The sequence below is a fragment of the Oxyura jamaicensis genome, chromosome 23 (assembly GCF_011077185.1).
Source record: "Oxyura jamaicensis isolate SHBP4307 breed ruddy duck chromosome 23, BPBGC_Ojam_1.0, whole genome shotgun sequence".
Taxonomy (NCBI): Eukaryota; Metazoa; Chordata; class Aves; order Anseriformes; family Anatidae; genus Oxyura; species Oxyura jamaicensis.
This window is the reverse complement of record NC_048915.1, coordinates 537781-560828: the sequence shown is the minus strand read 5'-3', so window position 1 is coordinate 560828 and position 23048 is coordinate 537781. Positions and strand designations below refer to the sequence as shown.

The 23048-nt window shown below is 53.0% G+C and overlaps 1 protein-coding gene across 9 annotated transcripts in view; it reads left to right on the top strand.

Moving 5' to 3' along the window:
• The window catches only part of SCMH1 (Scm polycomb group protein homolog 1), a 59927-nt gene that overhangs the window by 32524 nt on the left and 4355 nt on the right, over nucleotides 1-23048 (top strand). For 6 of the 9 annotated variants that reach the window (XM_035345484.1, XM_035345482.1, XM_035345485.1 and 3 more), the window contains 5 exons: nucleotides 12561-12793; nucleotides 13352-13478; nucleotides 14520-14720; nucleotides 15408-15593; nucleotides 19283-19414. In XM_035345484.1, coding sequence (XP_035201375.1) covers nucleotides 12561-12793; nucleotides 13352-13478; nucleotides 14520-14720; nucleotides 15408-15593; nucleotides 19283-19414 — 879 coding nt within the window. The remainder of the gene's footprint in view (nucleotides 1-12560; nucleotides 12794-13351; nucleotides 13479-14519; nucleotides 14721-15407; nucleotides 15594-19282; nucleotides 19415-23048) is intronic. The other 3 variants (XM_035345486.1, XM_035345488.1, XM_035345489.1) reach the window with 2 other exon arrangements.

Genomic DNA, 23048 nt, shown 5'->3' with positions numbered 1-23048 from the left:
AGCCTTGCAGGAGGGCTGAGCTCAGCTCCCCTGGGGCCAGTGAGTGCTGCTCTTGGCAGGCCTGGAGGAGGCTTCACCGCAGAGGCATCCCCATTTCCTTTAGTTCCAGAAGCAGTTGCAGTAAAGCTTCCTGCTGAACGAGGGGGTTCCCTTCCCAGCAGGGAGAGCCACGGCCAGGACCCTCGGTATGACTGTACCCATACCGGGTTCTGCTCCCACAAGGGCCCGGCCGTCTCCATGGGTGCCAGCAGGGTGGGATGCAGCGCCTGGCAGAGCTGAGGAGCCCTGCAAAGAGTTAACTCCATCGAAGCTCGTGGCTTCCTAGGGCTGAACAAAGAGAAATGAGCTCATGTTCAAGGGAAGCAGAACTTCAAAGAGAACAGGCATGTCTGTTTAATGCTGGCAACTTAATTCAGCTCTAATCTGTCTCTTCTGGTGGTTGCTAGCAGAGGTGGAGGAGAGAGTTTCTCTTAGGCACATCCCTCCTCCTCCAGGCCTCCCACTCCCACCCGTGTTTGCTCAGTGGGGCGGCTGCGAGGGCTCTGGTGCTGCTGGGGCCGGGCCAGCCGCTCCCAGGGAGCTTTCTGGAGGGCACGGGTGTGTGCAGGGAGGGAGCAAAGGGGGCCCAGGCAGCGCGGAGGAATGGCCCTCGCCTCGCCAGGCTGGTAGTCGCGGCGCCGTCAGGATGTGCTGGCGGCCCGCTGGCAGTGCTTGGCTGTGCCCAGGCAGCCAAGTGCCTGCAGTGCCCGGCTTCAGGCCGCCTCTGTACAGCATAGCCCAGGGACAGGGCTCTGCCAGACACACCACGGGTGACCCGCAGCCATGGGGTACTGGCACAGGGCAGCTGGAGCAGGGGAAGGGTGGAGGTGGGGTCTTTTTGGACGGAGGGGCAAGGCAAAGCGCAGCAGAGCTCGTCCCGTACACCTTGGGCCCTCCGCGACAGCAGCCGGGGAGAGCAGGTCCCCCTGCCCGTCCCAAAGGGAGCTCCCCACCACGCCAAGCAGGCACCCCCAGTTGTCTCTTGGGCAGGAATCCCCAGGTCTGTGCCACCACCCCTCACGCTTGGTGCACGGCACCTTCAATGGATTTTGGTGTTAGACGCATGCTCGTATGCCCTTAGCCGCACACCCTGGGCCTTCAGGAATATGAGGTGTGGGTGGGCTCGCTGTCAGACGCAGTGCTGGTTTGACCTCTGCTCTCAGGGCAGACTGTGTTAATGGCATTTTCTGCACTCACCTTGCACAGGGGATGATGGTGACTTGTAGGTTCACCTCGGAGGTTTATGTGTCTTTTTTTTGCTGTTTCTGTAAGATCTGTTTGCACATCCATTCGTAAAGAAACAAGCACTCATTTTAGAGAAATATTCATCTGTCATGGGGCATGTACATAAAACAGCCGAGTTAAAGTTGCATGGGGCATTTAACCCAAACTTACTGCAAAGGCTTTGGACTTTCCTGTTTCATGGTGGCACCAGAGTTTCAAGGTGAAACAGAGGGAAAATGGTGTTTCCCCAGCTTTAAGGTTAGCAGCACACAAAAGCATGGCCAAAATCCACTATATGCAGGTCATTTCAGTAGAAGTCAAGATGCAGAAATTTTCAGTAGAAGACCCTGAAGGTTTGTTGGGTAGAGAAGGAATAATTCACATATGAGTCACATAGAGACTCAACAAGTATTGTGGCAGGTAAGGGGCAGGAGGTAGCATGTTTCTCAAGCCATGAGCTGGGAGGTTTAAGTTACACTGTGACGCCTGTGATCAGAGTACCAGGCTGTGGACTGCTGGAATGTCAGGTGGCAATGTAAACGGGGAGGAAGCAGAGACTGAAGAAGCAAAATATGTATGCCACGTAATACTTTGGGAAAAACTTTTGGCATGCACTTTCCATTTTCTGAACTTCGTACTCCTCGGAGTCTGCAAGTAACAAGCTTTTGCTGCTCTTAAGCAGGGCAGAGAAACAGTTCTGCTCTCAGGTCAGTGGCATCAGTAGAGCGCAGATTTGGAAAACCGATTTGGAGAGTCCCTTTCCATTACAAACAGGACAGAAAATCGATGCTCAAGATCAACCTAAAGAATGAGGATTGTTGCTTAGTTACTTTAAGTCATGTCTGGGGAGAAAGAGAGCAGGAGAGACGCCCACAAACCGCAGTGCAGCTGCTAAGGATCAGGGCAAAGCAGATTGAAGAGGGAAATACCAGGCTGTGATAAAAATCACTGGAAGAAAGGAGAATGAGATAAGAGGCTGCCTAATGACTGTCGTTTCCGGGGCACCTGCCCTCAACAGGGAGGTGGGTATAGGGGAAATCCCCCATCAGCCAAGGCACAGTCTGGCAGAGCGATGTCTGCTGCTTTTATCTATGGGAAAATTGGCTTTTCACAGCCGATCGCAGACTAGAGGAAAGTTCAGTCCTTTGTAGTCAGTGAAGCACACATTGGAAGAAGTTCCACGAGGAGTTGTTCTCCTTTCTGAAGTGGTTTGTGAAATGGAGAGCTGTAAACCCCTGAGGAAAGCAAAACCAAGCAGGGGTCTTGCCAGGTCCTCTGCCAGGCGTCTTCCAGCTCTGAGCTGTTCACCCAAGCAGGTGATGCTCCTTCCTCTGCCTCGTGCCAAAGGAGGCGGCCAGGTAGCGGGCTGCGAAGGGGAGACTGAACAGACAGGATCAGGGCTTGCTTTCTGTACACGCTGATTGTGGGAGCAGGAATCTATGAGATTTTCTGCAAGATTGGGGTCTTTGCATAAGGAAGCATGCAGAACTCTTGTATTCATTACGTGCTAGCTTTACTTTTCAAGGGAATGCACGTGTTGTTGTGGTTCTCATGCTTCAGTGTTGGGGACTGTAACTGTGATTCGCTTCAGACAGTGTGAGGCACGCACAAGACCCCCGGGAGCCCTGGTGATAGCTCAGCACCGGGGGCTACGTGCGTTAGCCCAAGCAGCACCCTGCGGGAAGGGGCCGGGGCAGGGACAGCCTTCCCCACTTTCTTGAAAAGCATCTGACGTGCCAGGTCCTGAGAAATCCAGGGGTGAGCTGTACCTGGACTGGGACCTTCCCCACACACCCGTGCACACACAGCCCTTCTCCGCAGTAACAGCGTCCCTGAAGTCTGCTCATCCTCGTGCAGTGGCACGTCCCTGCTGGAGGGCAGGGAAATGCTGTAACCCTCACAGCGGGACGCAGGGCACCGCCGCCTGCAGCATCCTGCCCACGGCCATGAGCATTGCTGTCAAATCCGTGACTCAGAAGGTCTGTGCCCTTCTCTTCCCTGTGGGTTATGTCTCCTTCAGCTGCCCGACACCTCTGAAGCTGCCTGGCGGTGGCTGTGCTTGGTGCAGGTGGGTCCCTTACACCTCCTTACACCCTCCTGGATCCCCGTAGGAGAGGCGATGCTGTGCTGGGCGCCGGAGGCAGCAGCAGTGAAAGCGTTAAGGCCAGGCGGGCAGGAGCTGGAGCAGCCTGGGCTGGAATTCGGAGGAGTGGAGCCGCTGCCTTGGCAGGAGCCCAGCTGGCAGCGGGGCCTCGGGCTCGGGGAGCGCCGCTGCGGGGCTCAGCCGGCTGGCGGGGAGCTGCAGAGTGAGCACCAGGCCCTGCCGCAGGCACTCGCCTGCCCTGCCTGGGTCTCTGCTGCTAGCTGTCGGTGCACAGCTCCCTCTCCACAGGCTTGGCTGGCTTGCGAGCGCTTCCAAACAAAAGTTAATAGTTTCACCTAGCCACCGCGGGAGTATTTTGAAGCAGAGCTCACAGACGCTCCTGGACTTGCCGCGTGCTGCGTCCCTCCGTGCTCGCAGCAGCGCAAGGCTGGAGAACACACGGAGCTGCAACGCGGAGCTCATGACATCCTTCCCTTGCCACCCTTGCTGCCATGCCATTTATTTATTAACTGCTTGGTGTCTTCAAAGGAAGATGATCATCAGATGCTAGATTTCCTGCCCACAGGCGAAGGTAATGTTTGTATTCTGACTTCTCTTTATTTTTGATGTTGCTCGGTTTCTCTTCCTTCTTTGGGAAGGGAGCACACAGGTGGGTGGAAGTGCCTGTCGGGAGTAGCTCCAGGGTGACGCTCGGGTCAGCTCCTCTGCTTTACTGCTGGGAGGAGATGCAAAGACACCGATTCCTGTCACTTCGGGGTCTGGAGCTTGTACCCCAGGCTGGTGCAAAGCCAGGTTCAGGAAGCCGGCGAGGAGAACAGCAGGGCAAGGGGCCTCCGGTCAGTGGGGTGGCTGGGGCCTCACACTCCGGTGGAGCTACGTGCTGGCAGCCAGCGGGGTCGCACATGGAAGCTCAGCATTCGCCCCTGCAACCGCAAGCCTTGTGGACACAGCCAGGTACCTGCAGATGCTGCCTTCGAGACCTCTGTCAGGAACTGCCAAGCACCACCCTTGACCTGTTCGGAGCACAAAATCACGGGTTTTATCCATAACCACAGCTGCAGGGGCTGGCTCAGGAGCTGCTGATGTCTCTTTGACAGGTTTGGAAGCAGAGTTAAACAGGCCTCACGTGTGCTCAGTTCAGTAGGTTTTATGCCTTCAGGAGGGCAGCAGGGAGAGCCCCGTTTCCCATCAAGCTCCCTGCAGTGCTCCAGCTTCTGCAGAGCCTGGTCTGACCTGGGACACACCGAGCTCATGTCCTCTCACTCGCCTTTGGTACTGTCTGATAAAAGAGACCCCCGGTAGGCTCTGTTTGGTGCAAATGCTCTGCCCAAACCCTCCGGATTTTGTCACCCAGGCCCAGAAGACTTCAGGGCGGGGGCCTGAGGAAACAATGCTGCGTCGTCCTGAAGCTGGAACGTCAACGGTGCTGGAACTGGAATTGAAAGGGGCTGGTGTGCACTGTGAGATCAGGGCAGGGGGATCTTCGAACAGGAGCGGTAAAGCAATCTTGGTCTGGTCCCTGTGCTTTTTTACAGGGTCCTGAAAAACTGGTGGTGGCACAGAGCAGGGAACCGGACGAGGACAGAGGCCTTTCACTGCTCAGGTATCTGTTCAAGCTCAGATTTAAGCCTGTTAAAAATTAAGTCACACGGCCTGAGTCATGGCCAAACATGTCAGGATGGCTCCTGGAGCCCGCCATGCTGGATTTGCTTCAACCCCAGGGCTTCCAGCTCACGTGCTCTGTCATGATTCAGAAAAGAAAGCACGGCTGGTGTGAGTTGGGACACTCGTCTCCAAGCACACTCCTGCTCCCCCGCAGGTGGTTTGGGTGCACCCTGAGCTGCCTCGCTTTCCCCTGGCAGGGACAGGAGTCCGGCGTTCCTGGAGCAGCAGCCGCAGAAGAGTTTGAGTTAGGCTCTGTACTGGGACGTGGAAGATGCTGAGCTTGGATGCCCTTCGAGGCTTGACATTAAGGATTTAGTGCTCCGAGTCTGTCTTCTGCCTGTCACCAGCACACAGGTGCCAGCTGTTGGTGACCGTAGCTTGGTCCCCAATAGGGGTGCTGTTCTGATGTGGACGAGTGCTGCAGGAACCAGCATGATCTGACCAGATCTTTCTCCCAAAGGCTTCTAGAGGCTGCGTGCAGTTGGTGGGACAGTTGTGAACGGAGCAGCCCACGTGCATGCAGGAGAAATGGGCCTGATCCAAAGATACCTGAAACTTGGTAGGATTTTTCGCAGTGACACAATGAGAGCAGGGGCATTACGTTATCTCATGACCTACTGAGTAGTTTCTTCTCTTTGTTTCCTCCCTGTTATTCGGAGAAGTTGGAAATGTTGAGCCCAGATCAGGTTCTGATCCTGGCTTTGGTAAACAGGGCTACGTTGCCACAGCATGCGCTTTTATTGGATCCGGGAGCTTCATACTGAATATACAGCCCAACTTGTTATAAAGATTAGACCTTTTGCAGCTCGTCAGTTCTCCTCTTGATCTTGGCATTTTTATGACTTCTGAACAGCTTTAATAAAGAACAAAAGGTGGAATAAACTGCACCCACTAGCAGTCTCCTTTTTCTTTGTGCTCTGAGATGTTGAAGGTGTTCTGCTAATATTTAACCAGGAAGCCAAAGCTAAAAAAAAGAGCTTCAGAGAAGATCAGAACAAGCAGAAACCCCAGGAACAGTTCTGAATAGCCTGAATACTCTAAGAGTACAGAAGCGTTTTGATTCTCAACATGGGGTTTTGGAAACGAGATGATAATCAACTCCCAGAGGCAAAAGACACAATCAGTGAGTAGGCTGACTGTGGTGGCTTCTCATACCACCTGTTTTAACTCAAGGAATGTCCTTGAGCCCGCCGGATATTAATAGCAGCATAGCCACGCTGCCACAAGCTTCCTGCGGGCTGTAAATCTGGGGCTGGTGACCTCTGTCCTGCTCAGGCTGGCGTGGCTGTGCTTGCACGTGCTGAAGCCTTACTAGTCTGCAGGTTGGTTGCATCCTAAGACCGTGGCTCTGTGACCCTTGAGGACTGCTGCGTGGACCAGACAGGGGTCAGTCATCCCCGATGCTTTCGGCAGCCTGCTCTGGGTACGTACTGAGAAGGCTGCTGGCTGTCCTCGCGGCATTCAGCCCGGTGGCGCTGCACTATGATGGTTCTCCTGGGGTGTGGAAATGCGATGGTTTGGTGTGGGCGTCTGTGTTGGGACTGGAAGTGCTGGCTCCTCTCATGCACCATCCACTGAGCGACTCCAGCGGCTCCAGCTGAGCTCTTGCTGCTGGAGTACTCACCGTGGGCCCGTGGGTGCTGTCAGGAAAGAAACCATCTCCACTGGCTGAACTGGCTTCAGGGTAATCAAATTAAGCTTGAGTACTGAAGTTCAGATTTTGGCTTGGTTTTGGTCTCGTTTTGACAATAAGTAAACAGCATTGACATTTCTCCTGGAGCATCCTGGCTGGCTCTATCAGGCTGTACCTGCTAGTGCATCCCTTCAGTCAGGGGTCTGAGCATCAGCTCTGCTGGTGTTTTCTCACGCTGGAGCTGGCTTGGTTCTCATCACCCTTTTATAGTTTAGACTTTTTCTGTTTTAATTCCATTGTTGCTGATGAAGGGAACTCACTGTTACAAGAGGTCTCTTTTTGCAGTGGGCTGGAGAAGGTAAGGCTATTGAGGGGGGTTAGAGCAAGGATGAGTCCGTGCTGTGCTGCAGCCAGTTTATTTGTGATACGAGGTACCGGGATGGGGCTTGGGGGAGAACTGCTGACTTCGGTTATGAAGAGGGTGGTTGTACACAAACGTGGCATTTGCTTGTCCTTTGAACCATTTTCCCTGTGGGGTCCTTGTTCTCTGACCTGGTGGTTGGGCTTGAAGGAGGACCCGTGCTCCAGACTGGCTGAGTTTGGTGGCCCCCATGCTCTGGGCTGTGCCAGCCAAGCAGCAGCTTCTGACTGGCCTTGCAGAACGGGGCCCAGAATTAAGTGGTGTGAGCCCTGGAGAAATAAAACCCAATGCCGGCACAAAGAGAGCAAGCCGAGGCCAACAGCGTCGTGAGCTCTTTGCAGGGGCTACGCATCTTACCAGACACCAGCTTGTACAAAAGTTTGTACAAAGTTTTCCGAGGCTGATGAGGATACTCTATAGCGTAAATTACAGCGCTGTGTCAGTGAGGGCAGTAATTTTGTTGAGGACTTCCTGTGCAGTCCAAATCTACAAGATAAATCCCTTGAGCCAATGGGAATCTAGCCCTGCTGTCCCAAACTACCATTTTTCCCTGCAGTGTAAATCCCTGGGCCGGTTCTGTTCCCAGCACGGGCTCTCTGCTCCTTCGCTTTGCCTTCAGGGAGCAGGAAGAGGGGACGGCAGGGAGAAGAGGGCTGAAGGAGTATTGTGCTGCTCCTCCAAGCCGCAGCCGTGTAACTGGCAGCAAGAGACGTCTGTTACCGATTGTGCAGATGCTGCACAGCAAACGTGCCGAGAGCTTAGGGGCGTGAGAGATGCTCTTTGGGGAGAAGCTTGTGTGGCTTCTTCAGCGGTGGCAGGCGTGATGCCTTTTTTTCCTTACCCAAATGCTAGCCTTTGCAGCTTATTTTAAAAAATAATAATGCATGACTCAGTTTACCCATTTATAGTGCTACCCAGTTGGATGCAAAACAGTTCATTTCCTTCCTGTACCGGGGAGAAACGGAGACCTGGGTTTTGGAACTAATCTGTGTGCTCAGCACTAAACTGAAAATGACTTTTGCTGAGGACAACAATTTGGACATTCTCACTCTTCACAGCGCTGTCACTGTCTTTGTGTCTGATCATGAGCCAGTCGCTTCTCTCTTTAGTTTGCCATCAGAACGGGGACCGTGCTGACCCCCGGGGCATCTCGATGAATGAGTCTGTTACGTTGCACACCCGTAACACTTGTTGTGCCAGCTCTCAAAGCACTTCACCCACGTGTTCAGGAATATCTGCACATGTATATTTATATTGTTTTAAAGCACCAAGAACTACTAACTAGCTGCTACCAGGGGATCCAGGAAAATGGGGGAGTGGGAGAGCATCGCTGACCAATGTCCCTGCCTCAGCCCCTCTGCTCTGGCTGCCCCACTGCTGAGAGCTGGGGACACGTCAAACCTGGAGCCGTCCTGGATCCCAGGTTTAGCTCCTGCATGCGCTTGTGGTGGACAATAACGACAGCCTCTGCTTCGGGAAGAATCACAGAGGTTTGGAGCTTGCACATCTTGCTCTCAGACAGGCCCTGAGCACTGGTTCTTGTCACGATCTGGGTTTGAATGGCTGCATCCAGAGGATTCAGCCAGTTCTCAGCAGGGTGCTGGCAGTTACGCTTACCTTAATTGTGTCTCTGTAACACATTGCTTTGCTTTGTGCTTCTGACCACACAGTGCTGAAGCTGGAGCACAAAAAAACAGCGGTTGGGTGCCCTACAGCGTGTTCCTCCTAGATGCTTTGCAATGCATACAAATGCCATTTTCAGTCTTCTCGTAAACCAGGACACCCCCGTGGTCCCTACTGCTATGCCCAGAGGGAGGGTGCGTGACCTACAGCTGCATCTGCGAGCTCAGGAGCCCTTAGCACGTAAAATGGAGATGTCAGGTTCTGTGGTCCAGCAGCTGTTAGTAAACAAACTGGTAATTAGCGGGTGTAATGGACAGAAAGGTAAGGAACTCTTCTCCATCCTAAACCCTTCTGTGCCATATTTTATTACACATGTTGGCTTTGTTATTCTTACCGCAAGGACATAAATTTGTCTTCTTCAAGCTCAGACAAGCCTGAGAAGCTGATGAGTGACAAATGCTGCTTTCTAGTATGGTTAGCAAAACCTCAAAGTGTGGACAGCAGCTTATGTTTTATAGAGTCTCCTGTAAACAGTTTGAGTAACTGCGTGGTGCTTAGCTGCAGGTACTGCTGGAGCCACGTGCTGACTGGCAAGGGATATTTTGGCATTAGGAAATAGTCTTGAATTCTCTGTCAGGTCTCTTTGTTTCTGCAGGAAGCTCGGGGCTTCTTTCTAAACTAATCTTTGATGATTAATAAACCAATTAATGATGTCAGTCTTTTTTCTTTGCCTCCAAGTTGGGTGGTTTTTGATCCTGCATCTGCAGGGCGATGATCCTCATCGCAGGCAGGCTGCTCCCGTAGCAGCCCACAGAGGAGCGGTTCCATCCCTCCAGGTCCTGGTGCCTGTACAACCCAAAGCGAGACAGGTCAGTGAGCTGAAGCAGCAGAAAAATTGCTCTCTTTAGTTCTCTGTTCCAGTAACGGGCTGAAATGATTAACCATGAGCTCAAAGAATGATGCAGGTTGGAAGGGACCGTTGGAGGCCTGGGTCCGTGTCTAAAGCAAGGCCAGCTTTGGAGCTGGGTTCAGTTACTCAGAGCCCGTATGAGCACCAAAGCCCTGAGGCAGAGGTTGCATTTCTCAGTGACAGCAAACTTGATTTTTGAAGAGGGTCTCAGGTGACTTCTAGAAAATTTGGCTCTCCTGGTGGCGCACCACAGGGTGAAGGTGAGCGTGAGGGACAAGGGACAGGAGGTGGGGATGGCCCCGGCAGCTGCGCACGTTTGGGCTGGCACCACCACCGGCTGAATAAGAGCCAAAAACTGCAGCTTGTGGCAGGTAAGGGTATGCAGGCAGAGGTTTGCAGCTGCAGGACAAGCAGCTCCCGCCTGCATCCTCACCCCGTCCTTGTACCATCGGGGGCTGAAAAAGCTTCAGGCATGTACTGAAAACCTCAGGCTCCCTTAGGAGATGGCCGGTCACCGCAAGGGCTCAAGCAGCACGAGGAGCCCTGTGGGTTTTGGCGCCGCTGATCTCGCCGAGTGGCTGCTGTCTCCTCCGAAAGCTGATGGTGTGCGGCTCAGTACATCTGGCAGGGACAAGAGACGTGAATTAGCACAGGCTGGTGGTTTTTTATGAAATGAATTAGCACAGGGCGGTGGCAAGGATGGGCTGTCATGGCAGCAGCCTCAGTGCAATCTCCTCTGCTGTGGCTGAAAGAAATTGCCGTGTGCTCGGCACGTACCGTGTAAGGGGCTTTTATTTCCCTAAAAATAAAGCAGTGAGTGGCAAAGCTTAACATTAAATTAATGTTACTTTTCATATCTTTGTGACTGAAGTGGACAATAGAACTTTCCAGCATTTATTCTACCCCCCAAAAATGACTTTTTATTACAAATTTCTGCAGTGAAGACATGCACACTGGGAGTCCGCCTGCCGTCACTCGCCTTTTCCCTGGCACTGGGGTTTCTCTGAGATGCAGTTCCAGCTGGGGAGGGTGCAGTTCAGCAGCTGTTTATTGCATCCTAACTTTCCAAATTTAATTCACTATTTCTGGTTTTGTGTTGTTGTTTGTTTTTTGTTGTTTTTTTTTCCATTTTTTTTTACTCAGCTTGCTTCACAGCTCGTCTGTAGAATCCTCAGTTTCTCTTGAAACTTAGCGAAACCTCGCTGTGGCACAGCTCTGTTCGGACACTTAGCGTTCGTGCAGAGTGCAAACAAAATGCCTCCCACTTTGTTTTACGCATCGCTTTGATGTTTGAAAGTTTCTTTAAAGTACTGAGTTCTTTTCCCATGTTTATCCGTGCTCTGTCAGCTGATAGGGCTCTTGTAAATCCCTTTACACAAACACTCCTCAGCTGAAGCAGCTGTGCAGACGGAAGGCTGGAGGTGCAGCGATTTGGCCGAGGGTCCCTGGCCCTGCTGCTCCTCTCTGCTCACGCAGCTCGGTGGGTGACACAGTAAGAAGCATTTGTGCTATCACATTCCTTTTCTTGCCAGCAAAGTAGCACTGCTGTTAATGTTATTATCTTAGACACAGAGCAGCAAAACCTGCTGACTCTGTTTCTGCCACCACTCTGTATCCACCTCGCACAAGAAGATGTTAGTTAGGAAATGAGGTAAATGACTCAATGACTGTGAGCCTATCAGCGGAATCCAACACAGAGCCCTGGTGCATGTAGTGCGCAAAGGCAAGGGGAGAACGGTTTAAAAAAAGAAGTTGGGGGCATTGTAACTCTTGCCCTGCTCACCTGAAGAGCGGAGCGGGGCTGGTTCTGGAGGCTGGCGTCCTGGTGGCAGCATGGACCAGAGCCATGCCTGGCAGCTGGGAGGTCCCCTGGTCCTGCCCAGCGAGGCACCAAAATGCCCAGTTTTTGAGCTGAATGAACAGTTTGCTCAGGCTGTCCAGGAGCTGGCAGCCAGGCACACGTTTGCTCTCAGGGGAGGCCTCCAGCGTGGAAGCTGGTGAATGAAGCGCAGTCAGACCAGGGGAGCAGAGCAGGGTCCTCCACTTCCAGCGGCTCATTTGTGAAAGGCCAAAACAAGCAGCCACTGAAGGGTCGTACGCAGCCCCTCCCCAGCAGCCATGCCGCAGCGAAGCAGTTAACAGCTCCCTGCCCCGGGGCTCCTGCTCCTGCCTTGCCGCTGCCACCCCGCAGCCCAGCGACCCTCTCCAGACCCCTGAAACCTGGGACGCAGCTGTTAGCTGCTGTGGGAAAGATGCATGACCAAATTCAGGGGGTTTGGGGGAAATACCAGAAACCTGGTTTTGTCTAGGAAAGCATGAGAAGATAAGAAGGATCGGACCCTGTGCTGTCTGCTGCCAGACACTGTCTCGTCGCTCGCCTCTGGGCCGTACATGAGAGGAGCTGAAGTAACTGAGATTGGAGCTATTGCTCTGGGCTAGGAGCAGTCGTCCTTGCAGGAATCAAGGACAGAGTGGTGCCTTGCCCAGCAGTTCACTGGTAATTTAGGGACAGAGCAAATCTGACTTCAGCCTCGAGAGAGGGGATTTCCAGCACAGCCCTGGCTCTGTACTGTCAGGCAGGTCTTGACTGATCCTTCCCCTAGGAATGCTTTCAGAGCATCTTACCTGATCTCTGGCAGGTCCCCACTTGCAGATGGAAGAGCTGTAGGTGCCAGCTGTTTTCAGGAAGAAGGTATGGCTGGAAGTGCAATCCTTCCAGAGTTCAGCCTGCCCAGGCTAAGCCACAGCGCCCCACAGCTCAGGTGCTGAACCCCCAATTGGCGCGTTTGGTTTTTGCTCTGGCATGGAGAGCAGTAGCCTCCGCTCAGGGGACTGTGACTACTCCAGGTTTTTCCATGTGACACTGTTTAAAGATGGAGGCTGCTCTTGTTTTCATTCTCGCCTGATTTAATTATATTTGCTTTTTCTCTTTTTATTTCAGTTGTGATTCCAAAGAGCCCTTTACCTGCCTCCGAAGTAAACTCGGAGAAACCTAGCATGCACAGTAGCACAAAGACTGTTTTGGGGCATCAACAAGGGCAAAGGCGTCGCAAAACAGGGAAGAAGCGTGGTCGAACGACCAAAGCGCTAATCCATCACCCCATGCCTACACCCTCCAAGTCAGTGGAGCCTTTGAAATTCCCCAGAAAGAGAGGCCCAAAGCCTGGCAGTAAGGTAAAAGCTTGATGCAGGCGGGTGAAAAGCAGGTGCTGCAAGTTCTGCCATGGGATGGTGCATGCGTGTATTTGTGCACGTTTGTCTCAGCCTCTGGCTGTGTGACTGCAGCAAGTAGGAGACCAGAGGGGTGTGTGGGGCTGGGAATATCCCTCCGAGTCCAGCCTCAGAGTTGTAGAGAATGTCTGTGTCCTAAAGATCATTTCCATCACGAAACCGTGCCTTTGGAGCTGCATTAGCTGTGAAGTAGCACGGCACATGCTGTGATCATGACAGGTTGGCCAAATGGTGGAATAAGCTCTTCTGTCCATCATGTGTAGCTAGTCTAAGTCAAGCAGAGGTGGCGGATCTCAGGCTTGTCATTTTTTCGAGGATCGTGGTTTCTAGAATGTACACGTATTGATTAAGTAGGTTCTTGAAACTCCCCGTCATTGCCATCAGAAGTGTGTCATGTTCCACAGTGCCTTGTTTGTTGGATGCAGAGGAGAGAGTGTAGTGATCATGGGTGGTATAGGAGAGCAGGGATAAAAGGAGAAATATCCTCATCTTTTTCTGCAGAGGAAACCTAGGACATTGCTGAACCCAGCTCCCACTTCTCCAACAACCAGTACCCCAGAACCAGACACAAGCACTGTGCCCCAGGACGCTGCTACAATCCCCAGCTCTGCCATGCAGGCTCCCACAGGTAAGGGTCTCAAACTGCATCCTCGAAAAGATTGCACAGTTAGGAGCTGCAGCAGTCAGGAGGTGGCACGCCACAGCACTCCCATTTCTCCACAAATGCACAAACCAGCAAACCTTAAGATTCCGCGAAGGCTGGCCTAACTCAGAGTGTGTCAGGAGGAAAAGAGAGGCACGTGAGTTCAGGCCAGCTGTTCGTTTATCCGTACAGGAAATACAAAGCCATAGGAGGATTGCAAGTCCATCTGACGAATGCAGATATCCCTTTCCCTGAGTTGTCACCTGCATGTTAGTGACTACAAAGCCCTCAAAGTGCGCTTCTTGTGGCCCGTACAGCCCAGAGGCAGTACTGTGAGCAGCTGCACTCAGGAGTTCATAGTATGGGCTCTCCAAAACTGTGCCAGGCACAGCTGCTGAAGACAGAGCAAGGTGCAGAACAGCTCCTGCTGAGCAGCACTGGCCGTGGGCTGTTCAGCTTCAGCCAGACAAGCAGGGACAAGAGGGAGCAGGGGAGGAATAGCAGCAACCAGTGCAGAGCATGTGCTCTGCTACAGCTGTGAGATACAGCCAAAGGTGAATCTGGGCAGGAAGGTCTAATGCAAAGCTGGTTTTTATACGTTCAAGCACTGGATATGGGTAGAACCAGAACCCAATTTTCAGAGGAACCCAAAGAACCCAGTTTCCCCCCAGAGTTGGGGCTGCATTCCTTCATTTCCTTTGAACATCTCAGCCACTTTACCGTGCTGGCCCAGGAACCACATTGCAGCCTGTCTTTGGGAGCCTGAGCACTGGGGAAAGCTCTGAGTAATAGCAGCAGCGTGGAAGGTGAGCGTGGCGAGGCAGGAAGGTGTTAGAGGTGATTCCCCCCTAAATGTGACTCTGTTGTTAGGCTGCAGACAGGCACCTGTGATGGCTTCGCTCACACTTTGTGAGTGATTTTACAGTCTTAAAACCTGGGCATCTCTATCTCTCAGGCTGGATTTGAGGCATCTGTTTCTTGATTTCTTGAGTGGGTTAATGGCAAACACGTTTCTCATCTTGGCAGTTTGCATTTACTTGAACAAGAACGGCAGCACTGGGCCCCACCTAGACAAGAAGAAAGTTCAGCAGCTGCCGGATCATTTTGGACCAGCTCGAGCTTCTGTTGTCCTGCAGCAAGCAGTGCAGGCCTGCATTGATTGCGCTTATCATCAGAAAACAGTCTTCTCCTTCTTAAAACAAGGCCACGGGGGAGAGGTCATCTCAGGTGAGAACTGGCCTGCAGCACTTTGCCTTCAGAGATGTCATCGCAAGAATTCAGTCGCTGGAAGACGTCTCTCCTGAAGCTTGGTACAGTCACGGGCCAGGGGCAGACAGAAGATTTCTGTCTTCTCTTTCTTGCCAGACATCTGTCAGTGAAGCAACAGCTAGCGGCTGATGCAGAGCAGAGCAATAGCCTGTCCTCCAGGCCCAGCTGCTGCAGCAGGCAGCGCGCAGCCCCGGCGCGAGCCCAGGGAGCGCTGTGCGTCACCTCCGGCACTGCCTGCACCCCAGCAGGGGACGGAACAGGGGGGCCTTGCAGAACTCCTAGTGGAAGGAAAAGCCGAACCGCAAAGCTTCTCTTCCCCTACCCCTGAGTTTAAATTTTACTCTTAAGCCCCAGTTGACCCGGATGGCGGGAGTGCAGGCCCCTCCTTGAGTGCCTTTCCGCTCCCAGTACCGCAGCTTCGCGGCCGTGCAGCCTCGTCCCTGACAGCAGGAGCAGCAGGCTGGTTTTAGCCTGTCCCAGGGAGGCGAGCTCGCCAGCGCCCAGCCAGCGGAAGGCAGTGGCTTTTGTTTGCTCTGGTCTAGACCAGTGATGCTGAGATACAGAAGCTGGCTGTGCAGCCCTGGGCGTAGTCTCCTGCCTTTGCTGGGGGTTTACGTGTTGGGCTCTGTTTGTTTCTGTCTCCAGCTGTGTTTGATCGGGAACAGCACACTCTGAACCTGCCAGCAGTAAACAGTATCACCTACGTCCTCCGCTTCCTGGAGAAGCTCTGCCACAATCTCCGCAGTGACAACCTCTTTGGGAACCAGCCTTTCACTCAGAACAGCCACATGCAGCGCTCACACGAGTACGACCACGACAGGTATCTACCAGGTAGGAGTTGGGGCGGGGGCGGCGCTGTAGGGACCCCAGGTGCTCCGCGCCTTAACCCAGATTTTGTCGTTAACTCAGGAGGCAGGAGCGTGTTTCCGAGCCCTCTCTGCAGGGTTCATCGCATCACAGCAGCGTCGTGCACATGCCCGCAGGGCTCTTTTTCGCTTAGCATTCAAGTTGCCTTATTTTCTGCCTGTCAGTCCGATTTCCATCTCTGCCTGTAGGTTTCCGCTCATCCGTGCTGTCTCCCTGTCCTCCCTCCTCTCCTTGTCCCCCAGTCCTTCCCGCTTCCTGTAATCTGATTAGCGTGACTTCATCCCGCTAGGAATTAGTGAAACCCTTTGCATAAGAAATAGAAGAGCGATAACAAGTAGTAGGTAAACTGTAATTAGAAATTTAATTAAATCCTACCTGAGCAGTTTCCAGCGTGGCTACGAGTCTGCTGCCAGCAGTCCAGCCCTCAGCGGAAGCTCAGCCTGCTCGGGGATGGAAACAGGCTGCAGCTATCCGAGGCAAAGGTGGCTTTGTTTTTCTTGGCAAGGCTAATGCTCCACTGCGTTGAAGCAGCACACCCCTGGCAAGATAGCTCATGCCACGATGCAAATCGTCAGGCTGCAAAACTGCTTTTAAGTGAAAGCACTGGGAAACAAGAAGAGCAGTAGTTTTCCCTGCAAGAGCTGTGTAGTGGCAGCAACCCCGGGGCGACAGCTGCCTCTCAGGGCTGGCTGTGGGGCTCTGGGGGAGCTAATCCTGCAGGAGCTCTGCTCGTGGAGAGGATAGATGCTATCTGCACCCTCGTTACATGGTTGACAAATGTCTCGTGCTGATCTGCTCTCCTGTTATGCATCCTCCACTCACCAAGCCAGTGAATAACTGTTGTACCATTTGAGGTCTTTCAGAGTTAATCCTTTGGATAATTACAGCTCTTACATAAAGAGTAAGAAGAATTTCTAATGGAAAAGGATAAGGCCTTAGGAAAAACTACTTAAGGAAAGATTGAAAAGTGTGAGGCTTAGGCGCAGCAGCCTGGTGCTTCAGTGCTTCGTGCATCTCTCTGTGCTCTGCTCCCCTGCCTCTCTGCTCTCTCCTGCCGCCCTCTCGCTCCTGTGCTTCCAGGAGCCATCAGTGAGGGTGGTGAAACCAGACGGGTGGCATGGCCAGGCTGGTGCTCAAAGCACACATGTCTGGGGAGGGGAATGGCACCAGTGCTAAGAGCATGAGGGTCTCAGTGAGTGTCCCCTGCTTCCTCCATGGCTGAGCAGCTGCCTGCAAGCTGGGGTTGCGCAGGGCCAGCAGGGCCAGGAGCAGGGATCCTTGCCGTGGTGTAAGGAGAGCTGTAGGAGGCTGGTTGGCTGCTGTGGCAGATACTGGAGCGCCTGGACTAGTTGCTGGAACTAGAGGGTACCCCTCTAGCTCACCCCCAATTAGAAGAAATCTCCGTGTTTTTGTGTGGATCTGCCTTGTCGTCATGAGACAGCAAAGCCAGAACGTGAGGAAGAGGTTCCCGTGTCTGGGCATGGCAGCAGGCGTGGGTGGAGAAGGTCCTGTAGCCCCCACGGGGCTGGTAGCCGCCGTGGGATGTCATGGGTGTCTGCGCCGAGGGTCGGGCTGTCTGGCAGGGCAGGAAGGTAGGAGGAAACGCGGGGGAAGCACAGGCAAGCACCAAATGTGGCACAGTCCTGAGATCTGCCCGCCGTGAGCTCTTTGTTAGAGTGTTTGCAGGGATTAAAGATTAACCACAGTCTAGAGAAGCGATAACCCCTAGTCCTGTAGTTCACAGTGATGTCTCAGGGATCTGACGTCTCTTAAGCGCCTGAAAGATGATAAACATCTGGGCATTGCAGTGACTTCTGGGGAGGGCAAAGAAACAGTACCAGTAATGTTTGGAGGTTAGCGCTGGTCATAGAAGAATGAGGATGTGGTTTTATATTTGCTTAAATCAAACCAAGTGCGAAGGCTGCCGTGGACTCACCTCCAGCTCCATGTGTCTTGCTTTGTTTCCTGTGTGGCTCAGGCACTCAGGTGCCTGAGCAGGCCATTTCTTCCAGAAAACAGTCAGTGGTGGGAACTGGCCTCGGTTCCCAGAACAAACGCCCTTAACCGTGACACGAGCACCGCTGTCGGTGCGCTGGGGGACTCGTGGGTGTGCTCGGGGCAGAAGTCTGCAGCAGCCCTAGGTCAGGCTGTGTTGCCATGGAGTTGCGACGTGGCACGCAGTCTCTGTAGGTCCTAGCCACAGAAAGCAGCAGGAATGGATCGAGTTACACATCAGGGAACTGTGCATTTGCAAGAAAATTGAAAGGTGATTATGGTTGATAGGAATAGAAGTGGGCTGGGAAATACTGTGAGCAGGTAGGTCTGAATTGGAGCTATCCGAAAACATGGACAGGATGAAGCCTCTGGACCACTGAGTTGGGATCCTATCATTATGGACACCACAGCATTGCTTCAATGAACTCTGGAGCCATGTTTTTAATTAATTGGGAATTAGTTTCTAGTCCAAATTTATTCTTGGGCTTCTTGGTAACTGTGTCGTCTTGTCTTAACATTGTCTTTTAGCTTGACTTAGTTCCCCTCCTTCTGGAGGCCGTTAGAAAGCAGTTGTATCCTCCAGGGGAGCTCGCCTTCCGTCTGTGCTGGTAAGAAAGGCTCTCTGCTCTCCTCACGTAGTGCTGCTTGGGGTCAAACTTCAGTGAGGTGACCAGAGGGCTACCCAGCGCTCTGGGGAAGAGCTGGTGAGGGCCCGGTGCCACAGCACCAGCACCACCGTCTTCACAAGAAGACACTTCTCATTGCTGCGTCCTTGTAGCAGGTGATGTGCGTCCCGTCCTGGTCATGTACCCCGCTCTTCCCATCCGTCATTGTCAGCTGCAGGTTCACAGCTCGCAGGGCAATGTGTCACATACATATCTGCGTTTTGCATCTGAATTTACCTCCTGTCTGGTACTCTGTTGGCTCCTGGCATTCGTCTCCCAGCATTTCACCCCTTGGCGCAGGGTCCGCGTCGCCTCGTGCTGGCCGTGCCCCGTGCTGTGCCCGCACGGAGCAAGGTCGCCGCCAACCGTACCGCTGTCGTGGCTGCCGTCCCGTCCGTGTGAGCAGTCCCATCCTCTGTGTCCATCCGTGCAGTGACGTTCTGTGTTCGGCATTTTCCATCTGTGAGGGACGCCTCGCAGCCCGGCCTGGTGCGTGCGGTGCCAGAGGCTGGGTCTTGGCACCCTGTAACCCCCGGCTGGGGCGGACGAGTGGCAGGGGCGGCTGTGGCGCTGGGGGAGCCGTTCGGGGAAAGATGAAAAATTCAAGCACGGTTTAATCAAACGGTGCCTATGGCACAGAGTGTCTGCAAATTGTCTGAGGGCTGCAAGTGGCCGAAAGGTGAAGAGATGGGGGTGGAGGAGGAATCATGGGGGAGATGAGCCAGAAGGAGGAGAAACAGAATGAAGCTGATCAAAGGTGCCATTTGGGGTGAAGCATGGCTACAGACCCTTGTTAGGTTCATCCCCACCCTTTTTCTCTGTGAAACTCGCAAAGCAAAGTATGGAACGGTCCATGCTGACAGCTGTCACTGCGTTGCAGTTTCAGCAGGCTGTTACCAGACCGGTGGTGCACGGGAGTCGCAAGTGACTCTGGCAGGGCTGAATTTCCCAGAAAATCTCCACTCCTAAATAGGGCTTGTTCTCTTTTCCTAGACAGAAGCAGTTCGTTAGACGGCACTCTGCAGGGACCAGGCCGGGGTACAAAGCGATATTCCCAAGATTCCCCTCCATACAGTGCTCCTCTCTCCCCCAAGTTACCAAAGAATGACCGTCACCCTTTGGAAGGTGAGCACAGTGTCTCTTCCCAAAGCTGGCTGTTTATCGACTTGTAACGGATGCAGCAGAACCTCACTGCAACGCCAGCCCAAGCCACGGGCTTAGGAAGTCTGCTTTGCTTTGTCTCTTTGGGCGTGGGTCGGTGCTTGGTGTTTCAGAAAGAAACTGTTGTGCACCGAGGCAGGTAGCCCAAGCCGTTGTGCAAGACGTGTGGAATGCAGGCAGAATTCCTTCTAACCCTGATAGCGATCAGCTAATACCATAAAACCTGGGGTTTGATTACCCATATTTTAGCTTCCATTGGTATACGTGGTATTAAAGGTCATAAAACTGTCCAGTTGCTTCAGTCAATCTCCCCCTGATTACTTTCCATGATGGCTTGCTGCAGTGCTTGCTACAGATGCTGATGTGCAGCTGTCTGGCTGGGAACTGGAGCCCTTTCCCAGGATCCCATCGTGTTCCTCACAACCCTCACTAAATAACACGGCATGTTTCGCTGCCGTGAGCTTCAGCAGCTAAACCAAACCTCCTGCTGCACTGCTGCTGCCTGCATCAGCCAAATAACTGCTGCAGATGTGCTCTGCCATGTTCTCAAAAGTAATTGCAGAAATACCCTCCTTCGTATGTGGTCCATAGCTGTCACCTGCATGTGCAGGTCGTGGGCTCCCAGGGGGTCCGGGTAGCTGGAGGGCTGTGAGCTGAGGAGTCCTCAGTAAATACGCTTCCACCTTCCCTTTTGCTTTGAACTGTAAGTGCTCCACGATGCAGAGTGGAGGTTTAGCTTTCCTAAAGCCTTTTAATTGATGGCAAAAGCTGCCAAGTGGTTAGTCTCAGTTCTTTGTAATAAGCTCCTGGAAAATTTTGCTGGAGTCTGTTAGCTGGGCTCTTAGTTCCGTGCCTTCGTGCTCTGCTGCTGTCCTGCTAGAGTCTCTGTTTCCGCAGCTGTTGCTGAGTTTGCTGGGCTTGGGCTGTTGATCCCAGATTTGAGAGTCAGCAGCCTCCTGTGCACAGCTCAGCCTTCATGCCTCACCATGCTCTGTGCTCTGCCAACCACAGCTGGTCTGAACGGGCACCCTGCGACAGGCAGGTCCCAAAGGCCTTAGCACCTAAATCGGTCAGAGCTGCAGATTTGCCACCTAGCTGATGTGAAGAACAAGGTGACTGTGGGACTGTTCCACGTATACTGACAAGCTGAAAATTGTTCCCTAGAACCCAGTCCCTCTGTCACCTCTTGGTACACGTTCTTCCTGGTGTCCTCTAATCCACCAGCCACTGCACGCAGGTAACTGCTAGCGAAGCGTCAGCTCCTGCCGTCCGGCAGTGAAGCCATGCTGTTCGGGGGGCTCTAAAATTACAGAGCCTTGCTTAGGTGGTGCCGCAGACTCTGTATGGTCAGTCAAAGGATTCTGTAACAAGTGATTCTGAGTAGGAACCTAGTTAGGTTGTCTGGAAGGTTGAATCTCAGTCTGCTTCGGAGTGTATTCAGGTATCTTCAGTGTACTCAGAGAAGTGCATTTCCTGAGCGAGGAGGTGCCTGCTCGTGGTGACGAGCTCACTCAGCAGAGCCGTTCTGGCTGCAGCCGTGTGGCACTCTGCAGCACCTGAGCTATTTCCAGTGCGCCGAACTGACGGCAGTGGGTAGCAGGGGGAAGTCTCCATTCATCGTGCCCTTGGCAGGAAGGCAGAAAGACGAGGAGGGGATATCTCTTCATATGTTGTTTTTTCTTACACCCAGTGCCATTAATGTAGCTTTTTGCTAAAAAGCTGCAGTTCCAGCACAGTGGGGACCCGCTTTTGAAAGACTATCATTTGTTGGAAACAGTGGGTGTTTAGTAGTTGTGCAAATCAGATTTGTGCTTGTGGCCAAACTCCGTGTTTTAGCAGTAAAACTGCACTCTTGAATCTATAGCATTATTTGTTTAATTAAACTTTAATTATCTGCTCCCTGCCTCTCCACCACTAATTGTGGCATGTTTTCCTACACTGCTCCAAAAGCAAGCCTGTATTTAAAACTAGCAGTTTATATAAGAAAATCTGCCTAAGAATTAACCACCTCCTCCTCGCTCCAAAAACTAGTTATCAAGGGCAGAAGGATTCTGGAAGCGGTGTGCCTGGAAGCAGTCCATGCGCTGCCGCCTGCAGAAGCGTGTTGTCTTCTGCTGTAGCTGATTCACAGAGCTAGGCTAAATTTTCCTCTTGCTTTGTTTCCCTCTCCCCTCTCTGGCGGTACCATTTGTGTAAGCAGCTCCCCGTGTGTTTGTATTTTTAAGAAAGTTCGAGGCCTCTCCTGCACTGACCCTACTGAGAAGCCTCCAGCTCTGCTGCAGTATTTTCAGCACAACCAAGCACTCACCAGCCCAGAGACCGGGAACCTGAGTGTGCAGCTTTAATCCAGGCAAAAACGCAGCGCTCCCAAGTTGTGTGGCTGCATGCTGTTCTTCGGATGTTTGATCATAAACACATGTGAGAACATGATCACATATTTGAAGAACGCATCACGGAGCATTCACATCAGAATAATGGCTGTGCGTTAATTGTTGAGTTAAATCTGTTCCGAGGGTGAGTTCTGGATCCTTGGTGTTGCACCGACACGGCCCTGTGCATGTGGTCTTCCAGCCTCCCAGGCTGCAGCCTTCTCCAGCCGAGCTCCGAAGTTCTGCTGACACACGGCCCTCTGCGTGAGCTTCGGTGCCGTCATTAGCAGTCGGACACGCACTTCTGCCTGACCCAGCACATCTGGGGCTTCCTGGCACGCTGAGGCTGTGCGTCACTCGCAGAGGGAGTCGTGTTTCCCTGGAGGCTGGAGCTGAGCCGCACAGCCCCCTGCCCGTGCCATGTCCTGCCACAAGGCATGCAGAGCGGTGCGGCAGGCTGGGCCCCGCAGCTGCTCTCACGCCACCGCACGTTCCGGGAGTCAGACGTCACCCTTTGCACAGATGTTCCAAGAAGTGTGTGTTTAATGGGAAGTGAATTGTGTTCTAAGAAAAACTGTCCTGATGTTGGAGAGGAAACCCAAGGTAGCTTCTGCAAAGGAGCTCCTGTGAAGAGCCAGTGGGGCAAATCGCATCCGCTGCGAGTCTGGGCTCAGGACGGGGAGTCTCAGTCCCCCCTGGGAGCAAGCGGCCAGCTCAGTGCTGGGTTTGCTCCCAGTTTTGTGCTGAAATGAGGTGGTGGAAAAGCAGTGTGGGACAGGAGTGAAGGAGGAGTGCAGAGTTATGCAGGGACAGCCATGAATCAGAACCCCTTGTCTGATGCACAGAGAGCATGTGAAAACGCATCTGCCCACATTTGCTGGCACGCTGGCCAGCAAACAGCACACGTCAGCCAGGGAATATCAGTCTTCACATCAGCACTGGTTCTGCGCGACATCTGAAGGATGTGCTGTTGGTTTCTAAGAACATCACAGTGGCCCAGGAGCAAAATAATGCAGAAGTGCCTCAAACGCAGAGTAGCAAAACCCAGAAGATATAGCATTGCATTTGTGAAGGTGATAAGCTCACACCTGCTTCTCTGGGCTGCTGAGCAGCTGGACAAAAAGGGGCGTTCGCATCTTACAGCGTAATGAGGTGCTGCCTGACCAGCTGTGGTCTGACCACCCCAGCTGAGCTCGCCCCTGGGATCTCTGCTCAAATACAGACAGCAA